Source organism: Microplitis mediator, chromosome 1 (genome assembly GCF_029852145.1).
Source record: "Microplitis mediator isolate UGA2020A chromosome 1, iyMicMedi2.1, whole genome shotgun sequence".
NCBI lineage: Eukaryota > Metazoa > Arthropoda > Insecta > Hymenoptera > Braconidae > Microplitis > Microplitis mediator.
The window spans coordinates 12980652-12993478 of record NC_079969.1 but is presented as its reverse complement, the minus strand read 5'-3'; the positions used below and the strand labels follow the sequence as shown (position 1 = coordinate 12993478).

The window sequence follows — 12827 nt, the reverse complement described above, 5'->3', positions numbered from 1 at the left end:
AATAAAAACCTCTTTTTTGAAAAACTCATAACTTTTTTCGGGTTGGGTAAAAAAATTTAAAAATTTCCTGAAAAATCATTTTAATAGGGTAGAAAAGGAAAAAAAATTTTCAGCCAAATCGAAAGCGGTCGGGTTCAAAAGTAGCCGACTTGACGTGGAATGCCCCATATTAATTATTTTGAAAATAACAAATAACTTTGAAGACATTAATTAATTTCCAGGACATCATTAATTTTGCAAAAATATATTGTAATTTATAGTTATACCAGTAATTGCTGAAAAAGAATAATAATTATTTGTAGTATCTACAGTACTACAAGGAAAGTGACTATTTTGTTCAACATTTTGTGTATTTATTAAAAAACACATTATCAATTCAGCAGGGTGGTAAATTTTTTAATTAAAACGATACGATAAAAAAATTGATTTAATCTCTATAATAAAAAAACTGAAAATTAAAAATACAACAATCCATTTGTTATTTTTTTAATCGAATAAATAAAGAACTTTTAAATACAACTCTCGATCGAATTTATTGAATCTAAAAACTAAGGTGTGCATTTATACGGCATGAAGTTGTTATAGGAATTGTACCGTATTTTTAACTTCCCGCTAAGAAAATTGTAAATTTTCAAAAATTCAGGAAGTTATTGATTTCAATCCGATTTCCGAAAATCGAATTTCTAAGAGATCTTGACGTTTTGAGGTTTTAGGAAGCTATTCTGACTAATTTCAAGATGGTCCGAGTGTATGTATGCATGTATGTACGTATGTAAATATCTGTAACTTTTGAACGGATGAACCGATTTTGATCATCAAGGTGGCATTCGACGCGGCTTGTCAATATCTAACATCTGTAAAAAATTGAGCTTGATCGGTATGGCTCATTCGGAGATATTCCAAAAATAAAATTGTTTCAAAAATGTTTTTTTTGGATAACTTGTAATGTGCTCGATGGATTGATTCCAAAATCGAATCAGCTCTGAAACTATATAAGCCGCGTCGAATGTTACCTCAACCATCGAAATCGGTTCATTCGTTGAAGAGGAACCGTTGTCGAAAGAATTAAAAAAAAAAAATTTTTTATTATTTTTGAAATTTTTTAAAAACGACTAGATAAATCTTGAGTTCTAAAATCTATTCAGCTTTAGAACTCAATAAAATACGTCGATTGCCACCTGAACCGTCTTAATCGGTCAATTCGATTGCGAGATATCGTTGGTGAAAAAATGGTGAAAAACGTTTTTTTTTCGAAAAGAACGGCACACAAAAGTATTTTTGAGCTTGAAGTGCTCGAAAACAGCGGGTCGTTTTGGGGCTGGCCCGCAAGGTCAACAGATAGACCGGTTTTTTTTCCATACTATAATTTATGTACTTAGTAAAATTACTTTTTATTAAGATCATCAAATGTTTAACTGTTTTCAACTTTTAGGATAATGCAAATGGCACTGGTTCATGATCTCGCAGAATGTATCGTTGGTGACATTACTCCTTATTGCGGAGTATCAGCTGAAGAAAAACATAGGAGAGAAGACAATGCTATGATGGAAATTTGTCAATTATTAGGAAATAAAGGATCGGAAATATTGGAAATTTTCCGGGTAAATATTTAAGAATTTTTGACATTCCCATTTTTCATTATTTTACTTAATGAATATTGATGCTTAACTCTTCAGCACTCCTGTGTTTTTTAGTGTCTTGCTTGCATTACAGCGACATCTTATAATTTGAATATTGTCCAGTGAGCAAAATACTCATACCGAGAGTGCTGACGGGTTAAACATACACTGAGAGAAAAAAATGTATATTTTCGAGCAAAAATGCTTGATTGAAGTATTTTAGTTACTTGCTTATTACTAAGAAAAAAATTTGATTTTCTCAAAAAAATATTATTAGAGATGCCTTTTTTTTATATAATGTTATCTAGATTAATTTGGTAACTTAAACATTTTTTTTATAAAAAAGTAATTTTACCCTACGTAATATTCGAGCCTAGACCGTTCACGCGAGACTTATGACGCTCAGTCACGGTGCTTATTGGAAATCATTTTTTTAATAAACTCTTAGTTATTCATCGATATTTCTCATCTTAAATATTAATTCACGCAACTAAATAATTAAATTGAAATATTTAATAGTTTGTAAGAGCAGCTCTTGAAAAATTTAATATATTATAAATTTTTATCAATACCAATGAGAAATTTCATTTTGTTATAAAAACAAGTTTTCTTTTTGAATGCAAGAATATTAATCTAATTTTTAATTATATCTCTCTTCAATTCCTTTTTTTTCATTCAACCAAATAAGTGCTGTATTGAAGTTCTTAATTGTAATGAATTTGAACAGGTATCAACTAAATTAAAGAAATATTTGCTTGCTATAAGTTATTGATGCTTCTAGAAATTTGATACTACAGTGAAGCAATCGTTTTCTTAAAATAAGAAGAATCAATTTCATTTTAGACAATAATTACTTATTTTGAGTATTTTTGGAAACAAGAAAAAGAATTACTTGAATTTCATGTTTTTTCTCTTATTGCTTTAAAAAGTACTGCTGACAATAAAACTAATTTTATATTATTTTTTAGGAGTATGAATCTCAGCAATCACCTGAAGCTAAATATGTAAAAGATTTAGATCGTTTGGATCTCATTTCTCAAGCTTATGAGTATGAAAAGCGAGATGGTACTCCGGGGAAGTTAGAAGAATTTTTCACAAGCACGGTAGATAAAATTAGTAATCCATTTCTGAAAAAGATGGCTTCTGAAATTACATCTCAAAGGGAGGAAAAATCCGAAAGCACATCAGCAGTAGATTGTGGGGATAGTGATATAATATAAATATATTCTCAATCGTTATCTTTTATATTTTCGAAAATATCAATATGTTAGTTTTAACATAATCATCTTCAGTATTTAATATTAATAATAAGCCACAGATAATTAGTGTTCAAATTAATTTAATATATTACTTATAAGAATAATTGACTGCGTATCAATTTTTATAAAAGTGTTCTTTTATAATTAGTAAAATTAAATAAAAATGTGTTCGTTTCCACGAAAATTATATGATTCAAATATTTGTTAAAATTTTTTCTCAAAAACTTCATCTAGAGTTCTTTATTTAATTACACACTGAAAAAAAGTATTCCCCCCCCCCCCCCGGTAAATTTTTTGTTCTAATAGCAATGCTGGTATTCTTGTAGTAAAAATACCCAAAGTTTATTTCACAGAGTAATACGTAAACTGTAGCAAAACTCCCTGAGAACAAATTTTTATATATAATCATATAAAATTATATATAATTACACTGGCACACAAAAAAAATTAAGTAGAATGTGCATTTGACCGGACCTACTAACGGGTACGTATTTTGGTCCGCTGAATCCGAATTCGAGGTCAGTTTGACCCCTACACCCTCGAAATTTCGAGAAAACTTCGAAAAACCGTAAAAATGATGAAAATCGGCAGTTTTAATGATAAAACAATTTTTTGGAACTAAACTAAGCGTGATTTTCATGTATTTCGATCCGCTGAATATGAATCGAAACTTTCTTGAGACCACGAGCCGTTTTAAATGTAAAAAAATCACACAAACCCTCCAAAATTCCGAAAAAAGTAATTTTTTTGGTTCTTTTACTCTCGTATTTGACTTTTGAAGACTTAATTGCTTGTGCCTGTAACCAAGGCACCTCCACGTAGTGACGGTGGGCAACAGAACCATCTGACAGAGTCCCTGGGTTAACGGCGTGTGTGCCGTCATGGCAGGTACAAGTGATAAGTACTTTACTATGCAGGGAGTCAGAGCCCCAGTATCGGCGTCTGGTCAGGGTGAGAGCTCTTCAGAAGTGGGAAACTTGGCTACTGGAGGGTATTCTATTACAAGAAGTAATTCTCATCTGTGTAATAAAAGTCCTGATTCATTTTGTTACATTTGTGGAGAATTCAATTTGGAAAGGAATCGAAGATCGTTATCAGATAAGATCAAACAAATTTATGAAGAATGTTTTGGTCTCCAAATTACTAATTTGGATTCAGCATGGGTTCCACATACGATTTGTAGTCGATGTAACATGATGTTAACCCGGTGGGAAAAAAGTTGGATGTTAAAAAGAGAAGTACCCAAGAAAATCGTAAACGAAAGAGGAATCCACTACGAAGATCATTTGAGGATAAAAGAGTGCGATACAAACGAAGGAAAGTTTAGGATTCGTAAAAATCATTTCTTTCTATCTTTTTATTTCTTGTGTTTTTCACAGATTTCAAGTTATTTGATATATCTACGTTATAGAGTATTTATTTTAGGCATTAAATCATGTTCAATCAATTTTTTTTCTGTTATGAATGGTAATTTTTACAATTTTTTCGAATTTTTCCAGCTTTAGAGGGTGAATAGACTAAAAAAATTAAGATGCGAATTGAAGACATCAAAAGATATAAAATTTTATCTGAATTGGACCAGAAGAAGTTTTTTTATCATGAAAACTATATTTTTTCGGAATTCTCGAGAGTTTTGTGTGATTTTTTCACATTTAAAATGGCTCGTGGTCTCAATAAAGTTTCGATATATATTCAGCGGATCGAAATACATGAAAATCACGCTTAGTTTAGTTCCAAAACATTTTTTTATCATTAAAACTGCCAATTTTCATCATTTTTACGGTTTTTTGAAGTTTTTTCGAAATTCCGAGGGTGTAGGGGTCAAACTGACCTTGAATTCGGATTCAGCGGACCAAAATACGCACCCGTAGGTAGGTCCGGTCAAATGCACATCCTACTTAATTTTTTTTGTGTGCCGGTGTTATATATGAATGCCCCATAATTATATATAACTCGATTATATATAATTATGGGGCATTCCATACCAAATCGGCCACTTTTTGAGGTCACCCCCTCCGATATTTTTGAAAAATTTATATGTTTTGGAGGCTGATAAAAAACGCTCTCATGAATTTTTTCAAATTTTTTTGACTACTCGTTTCCGAGATACCGAGAAACGGTTATAACTTCGCGAAAAGTACACCAATCGGATCATTTTTTTTTTTTCAAAATCTTCATTTTTGAATGTTCTTTCAAGAAAAAAACACGTTTTTATTCTTAATCAATTCCTTCATTGTTTATTTTAAGTTTGAAGCAAAAAAAATGTTTTTTGGAAATGTATGCCCCCTCCGATTTTTTTGAAAAAATTTTCAAAAAAACTTGGATGAATTTAGAAAGTTTTGAGACCAATCCGATCGTGGACAAACAATTCGTTCTATTTTGTTTCTTAATTTGAAAAAAGTTTTTTTCCCTAAATATTGTTTTTCGACTTAATTTGACCAATGAACATTCTCAGATCAGTCTATTTAGATGCTATGATTTTTTTTCAAATACTGTGCCGTTCGGAGTATACTATTTTTGGAAGTTTTTCTACTCATTCAATAAATAAATTTTAAAAATCAACTAAGAACTACTTATGAGTTATCTTTATGACCTAGAAGGTACGTGGCCTTATTGGGACGATAGCCAATAAGGAACAAAAAATACCCAGGAAAGGATAGTAAATGAAATTGATCCGAATTTAAACCCCAAAGTAATTTACGGTAATTTACCGTAAATTACGGTAATCTACGGCAAATTACGGTAAATTGCCGTAATTTACGGCGAAATGCCGCAAATTTACGGCAAATTTGCGGTGAAGCTGCGGTAAATTTGCGGCAATGTTGCGATGAAAGTACGGTAGTTTACGGTAAAAATGCCGCATTTTCGCCGTAAAGTTGTGGTAACAATGCAGTACTTTACCGTAGAAGTTTTGTAAAATTGCGGTATTTCACCATATAATTGCGGTAAATTTGCTGAATTTTACTGTAATGTGAAGCTTTTCACTGGAATGTCTGTTGATAATCGGATATTTGACTGTAAAGAACTGTCTTTACTTGACATTTCGGTACCGTGTCTTTAAGATTTGGTATTGTGTAGTGCTGGATATTATTCAAATCGTAAAGAAATCTGTTCTCATCAGTGTTGACCGAACTTTCAAATTGTAGATCTACATTGATATCATTACAAGTATTCAGATAACTTAGATTTTCTCACATTAAAGGTATAGATTAGAATCTATGCAATTTAATAATTTTTTACTTTTTCGATCTACTTTGATTTTTTCTAATAAATGTAAAAAATTAATAATTTGATCTACATTCATCAATATAGAATGCCGTATTTTTATTCCAGTATATTTACGCTATTTTTCCCGTAGTATGATCTTATTTTGCGGTGTTAGATGTTAAAATACGAGAGTGGATTTTGAAGTGTCAGAACCCGTACTGGTTTGCCAGAAGTTTATTCGTTTTTTGCACGCCTCATATCACGAAGCGTTTGAGATAGTGCTCTACTCTCAACACGTCAAGATCAAGCAATGTTTTAGATTTTATTTTCTTCGTTCAATTTATCAAAACCCTAGCAGATCCGAATTACGGTAAATTACCGCAGATTTTCGGCGAAATTACGGTAAGTTGCGGTAATCTACGGTAAATTGCTGTAATTTACCGTAATTCGGATCTGCTAGGGAGTCCCCTGGACTTTTATACGAAATGGCCACCGGCCTGATCCCCTGGATTTTTTTATTAATTACGACGAACGAGTCCCCTGGACTTTTATACGAAATGGCCACCGGCCTGATCCCCTGGATCTTTTAATTAAAATAAAATTAGTCCCCTGGACTTTCACGAAATTGGCCACTGGCCTGATCCCCTGGATCATATAAAATAAAATTCAGTCCCCTGCACTTTTACGATTGATTTGGCCACCGGCCTGATCCCCTGGTTCTTTTAATTAAAACAAAGTGGCAACTTGCCAGATCCCCTGGATCTATTATTTTAAAACGTTTCCACAGGAAACTTAAATTTTCTCACACACACACACACGTTTTAACACTCGAGTCCCCAGGACTTTATTCACACTCACACACACGCGTTTACAAATCATTATTTAACCGATTAACTTCACACACACTTTCAATTAATCTCAAATTTATTTAATTGTCCACTGGACTAAATTTTTATCCACAAAATTTTCTTTCATAAATTTTTTTGACTCTACCAAATTTAATACGATAATTTGTCCAACACGGCAAATTTTAATTTACCTTATAATTTTATACTTAAAATTTTCCACGACAACATTTTATATTTTCAGTTTTTCAAGTATCAAGTTTTTGAGTAAAGAAGTTACTGATACTGGAAAACTGACGCCAACGACAGACGCTATCTCTCTTTTATTCATTTATAACTTGTCTTCACGTTAATAACCGAAATTCACAACAAGAACTGATTTCCATTACTAACAATTTTAATTAATTCTATCTTTATTCTTTTATCACTATTTTCACTGCACTTTTAATTTTCCTTCAATTTTCAGTTTTGTAAATTTTGTATTTTTACATTTTTCTTATTAAATAAAATTGATTAATTTATTATATAACAATTCCTTAATGACTAGATTTATTATCTATAATTTCTGGCCCTCCTGCCGAGAAATTAAACTTTTTAGTTTATAATTAATGTTTAAGAAATTCCGGCCTTCTTGCCGAGAATTTATATTTTAATACAATCAAATCGGAAATGGCGACTGCCCACGAATTAACTTAATTATTATTAATTAATTAATTACTTAATAAATTGTGGCAACTTGCCGACGATTTATTTACCTCTCCTTAAATTTTTCCAGCGATCGTGGCGTCCTTATTTATTGCAGCATTCCTGCCGATTTCCGTCTGACTCAGTTCTTTCCTCCAACAAATTATTTCTCCTCAAAATATATCTGTAGTGATGTACGCTGTCACCCGTCTGGTGTCTATACCGGTCCATCTGACTGTGTCCGTCTTCACCTCGTGCACTCGCTTATCAAATCTAAGTTCGCGATCCTTCGGTCCTTATCGGAAAATCCACCACTCCAACCTATTTTCTAATTGGGTCTTTGGGACGAGCCCCTTAAATTAGCGCCCCCGGCGTCAAGTCGATGAAATAGTAACGCATATGGGGTACTCTGGGTAATTAATCAACCGCGGGAAATCAGGTTGATTTAAAGTTGAAAATTTAAATTTTTACCCCGTTACACTCCCCCCTGCCAGACTGTCACCCGGGTCCACTAATTAAAGAGTCTCGTCCGTTTAGGATGTAGGACGTTGTCTGGAGCGTGAAAATTTCAGTGATTTTAATGTGTTGATAATTTTCACGAATTATTGCGGAGCTTGAATATTCGCGGACTTATGATTTTATGTTTTATAGCTAGCCTTACATGATTGCGCTGACTCATAAGTTTATTAAGTTTAAACTTTCAGCATTGTTGGATTTGAACCTGCCGGGTCTGGGGTTTCGCGGCTTCACCTCACCTGCCGGTGAATCCTCAGACTGGTTCACTGACCGAGTATCTGAGTTATTAAATTTGTCACATTCATAAATTATTAACCCCTTTGTTGTTTCAAGAATCACCTGATCCGACGGGGACTTCAGACCAGGTGTTATTCGTTTTTTCGAGCTTGACCGATCCTCTCCGATTGCGTCTTAGGACTTTCTCTACTTCCACCAGCAGCTTGAGTGCCTTCTGTGAATTTTATCAGTTCACAATTTTCTCGAGTGTGTCCAATCCCGAAGCACAAGTTACACACTACTTGACGCGGATTCTCACATACTTCAAAATTGTATCCCTCTATGCCACAATTGAAACATGTTTTATTGCTTCTTGGCACAAAAATTGGAGCTTGAAGAAATCCTGGTGATTTCGGAGACTGATTGGCACGTGATCGGAATCCCATTTGTTGTCTGCTTTGATACTGTCCTCGATTATAATAATTATTATTATTATTGTTGGATTTCATTTGGACACCATATCTGTTGTTATAGGTAGTTTGTGAGCTTGGTTCCATGAAATTACAGCGTGTATATTCTTGATCTTCATTCTCGTACTCAACTTCTCTGGTCGGTGATTGCAGTAAACCAAAACGAGGTTTTTCTTGGAATTTGGCTGTATTTGGAGTCACTGTCAGCTGTTGAGCTTCTTTTATACACCTTGTAGCCTCATGTGAAGCATTTAGCAAGCCCTCATACGTGGAAACTTGTCTCGAAAAGACCTACGTCCGGAGTTCATCTGTTAAATGGTTTCTTATACACGCTACTTGATCTTCCACTGGAGGTGGGATATTCATAGACTGGTACTTTTGTTGGATCTTCAAAACAAATTCGGTGACGTTGTCTCCCTTATTCATTCTCAGTTTGCTTATGTCCACTATGATCTGATGGTCGGTTGCTGGACTACCAAAAGCTTTACGGAACTCGGTTTTGAATTGCAGGTAGCTGGACCAGTTGTGCTATCTGGTACGAACATCAACATAAAGAGTGAAACCTAAATTTATACATATATATATTAGGGTGTCCCAAAACAAATAAATATTTTCTGTTTTAAGGTCTTATGGACTCAAAAGTTACTATATATTTTTAAAAAAATCCTCACCGAATTTCAGTCAGATATCTTTAAAATTGAGCTATCACAAAGGGGGGTCCCTTTTCCCATTTAAAATACACGTGAAAATTTTTCATTTTAGTTTTTCGTTATTAAGACTATTTAAAAAAATTTTTTTTTAATTTCCGCCTTGCATAACTTCGTAGGATATCAAATTCTCTACAAAAAAGTCCTGATGCATTATGTACGTCAAACGAACTGGGAAAAAGTGACGGGCCTTCAAAGATCAACAAAAATTTAGTTTCCTTAGTGTTATATTTTTTTTCTCCTCCCTAAGCCAAAAGTTCGTACTTTTTCTCACCTCCGGGCGGAAAGCGTCAACTTTCGTCCCGCTGTGCAAAACGAAGTTGCCACTTTCCGCCTCCGTCGAGGAGAAAAATAGTATACACTCCTCGGGAAGTAAATAAGAAAGCCTCAGATCACATGTTTGTTGACCTCGGCTTCGCCTCGGCCAACAATTACATGTGATCTGAGACATTTCTTACTTTACTTCCCTAGGTGTGTAATATACTATTTTCCCTTGCTTGCGAGAAAAAAGTCGCACTTTTTTTCCCTTGGGAAAATAAGTTGCGCATGCGCCCAAGTATCTGTCATAGCCAAACTTGTGTATGCACGATCGTGTTTTTAGCTGCTGTCAGTTGTTGTCATTTGTCACGAACTTAACATTCTCTTCAATAAAAAAAATACTAAACAGTGATAAATTTTTTTAATTATAAATTCAAATATGAGCTCTTCCGAGAGTTTGGGTTCAAGTGATGACGATACAGCCATGAATGTCGAAAAAGAAGCTCGGTTAGTAGAAAACAAACTAATTGCTAATAAATCAAGTGCAGTGTACAATCTTTGCTATCAAAATTTTGTCAAGTGGAAAGAGGATAAAAAAATTAAAGAAATAACAGAGAGCGTGTTGCTCGTCTATTTCAATGAATTAACAAAAAGCTTGAAACCGTCTACGCTCTGGAGTCGATGGTCGATGTTAAAAACCCAACTTAATCTCAAACATTCAATTAACATTGACACTTTTCACAAACTTAAAACTTTGTTAAAAAATAATGGTAAAGGGTTTAAACCTAAGAAGTCTAAAGTTTTATCGATGAATCAGATTAAAACATTTCTCAATGACGCTACTGACGAGATTTATCTGGCTATGAAGGTTAGTTAAAGCTAAATAATATAAATTATAGAATATACTACATATAAATTATTTACAATTTTATTTATATACAACTAAATATTTACAAAAGTTATTTTATTATAGGTGATACTAATATTCGGTTTTTGTGGGGCGTTGAGGTCTGGCGAATATTGCTCAATCAAAACTTATGATGTAGAAGACACCGGATCTCGATTTATCGTTAACATCCAAGATACAAAAAATTATTACCCGCGTTCATTTGTTATTCAAGATGAATACAGTGATACAGTTCGTAAGTATGTTGCTTTACGACCCGAAAACACGGAATTAGACAGATTCTTCATACTCTACGATAAAGGAATATGTAAACGTCAACCAATAGGAAAAAATACTATAACTGAAGTACCTAAAAAAATTGCTGAATTTTTAAAATTACCGGATGCGTCGAGTTACACAGGCCACTGTTTCAGACGGACCTCAGCGACGTTACTCGCAAATGCCGGTGCAAGTCTCACTACCCTCAAACAGCACGGTGGGTGGAGGTCGAGTACCGTTGTTGAGGGGTACATTGAAAATTCTCTGTGCAACAAAACAAAAATATTCAATCAGATTGTTAATTCTAGTGAAAATGTATTAACAGTACGGCCAAATAATTCCTTGAACACAACGACAAAAGATCAGAATTACTCAAGACCTTCGACTTCAACTTCGAATGTTTCACCTGTGGCTAAATCGACAATTAGTAGTAGCAACGCGAATAAAGAAAATTTACCAGCTGCAATAACAAATACTGTGAATCAAAACGAATCCACTGAATCATCATTCGATTTTCAAAATGAACCAGTAACTGAAAATGACATCATTTGGGACGAAGAATTCGACAATTTGGAGTTTGATTATCAATTTTCGCCTATTCCAGACGTCGATCCCAATTTAAAATCTACGAACCAAGAAAAATTACCAGCGAAAAGTAAAAGTTCGAATAATTCAACTGATACAAAATCATTAGGAGAAGTTAACATGAACAATCCGATAATAAAAATTAATAACTGTAAAATTATGAACGTTACTATTAATTACTCAAAATAATAAAAAATGTGATCTTAACTACTATTTTATTGGAGTTATTACTAGTTTGGAAATTTTAATTAACATTGTTATTTTACTCCTAATTAATGTTACTATTATTGTGTCTCATTTTATATTCATTGCTATTATTGCTACTGCGGTTATTACTACTAATAATATTATTAATATTATTAGTATTATTACTATTATTTTAATTATTACTTGCAATATTATTTAATTATTACTTATTACTGTTATAACTGAATGAGTTTAATAAATAAATAAATAACTAAATTTAATTAATATTTAAAAAAATTTTTTTAAATTGTGTTTGAGCATCAAAAATGAAATTTTTTTTTTTTGATGAACTAATTGAATGTGTAATGGTAACTTTTTTTGTAGATGTATTTGATGCCTGCCCCCCGGGCCAGCAGCACTCGCTTCGCTCGTGCCGCAAATGCCGGGGCAGGCATCAATACATGCTAAAACATAGTTATATAATCTATACAAGTTTGATTTGTCGACGTACTTTCGACCGGGCACAAAGAAAAATAGTATACTATTTTATGTACATATATATATATATATATATATATATATATATATATATATATAGTTAACTTCATAGTTTACGCTGTATCATTGTTTTTCCCGGGTTAACCTCTTATTCGATTATAATAATTTTCTACTTAATAAAATTTAGCGAACTTTTGGCTTGGTAGGAGAAAAAATAGTATGTACTCCACGGGAAAAAAGCAGGACATTTTGTCCCGCATGTTGCCACCCTCGCCTTCGGCTCGGGTGGCAATTTCACACGCGGGATAAAATGTCTTACTTTTTTCCCTAGGGATACAATGTACTATTTTTTATTATTTTTCATTTCTATTCTATCAAAAATTTTTTTTTAAATTTTAACGAGCCCATTCTTGTAGAAAATTTAATTTCCTACAAAAAGTATCTGATATCATATATACGTCAAATGAATGAGTAAAAAGATACAGGGCTTGAAATGTCAACGAAAAATGAAGTTCACTTTTCGTTCACATTTAAGTTTAAAAAATTAATGTTTTGTAAACTTGCCTTTTAAAGCCCTGTAACTTTTTTTTCATTCATTTGACGTATATATGA

General features: G+C 32.9%; 2 protein-coding genes across 2 annotated transcripts in view; both read left to right on the top strand.

The window, feature by feature from the left end:
• LOC130669191 (5'-deoxynucleotidase HDDC2) overlaps positions 1-3077 on the top strand; it is a 29028-nt gene extending 25951 nt beyond the window's left edge. Inside the window, exons 3-4 of the mRNA XM_057471963.1 lie at positions 1433-1601; positions 2588-3077. Of these exons, the coding sequence (XP_057327946.1) occupies positions 1433-1601; positions 2588-2839 (421 nt within the window). The 3' untranslated portion in view covers positions 2840-3077. The remainder of the gene's footprint in view (positions 1-1432; positions 1602-2587) is intronic.
• A 6933-nt stretch (positions 3078-10010) lies between these two features.
• On the top strand, positions 10011-11939 carry LOC130669182 (uncharacterized). The gene is made up of 2 exons (XM_057471952.1): positions 10011-10649; positions 10755-11939. Exons 1-2 carry the CDS (start codon positions 10221-10223, stop codon positions 11718-11720), a joined length of 1395 nt encoding a protein of 464 aa, XP_057327935.1. The 5' UTR covers positions 10011-10220; the 3' UTR covers positions 11721-11939.
• Positions 11940-12827: the final 888 nt, after the last annotated feature.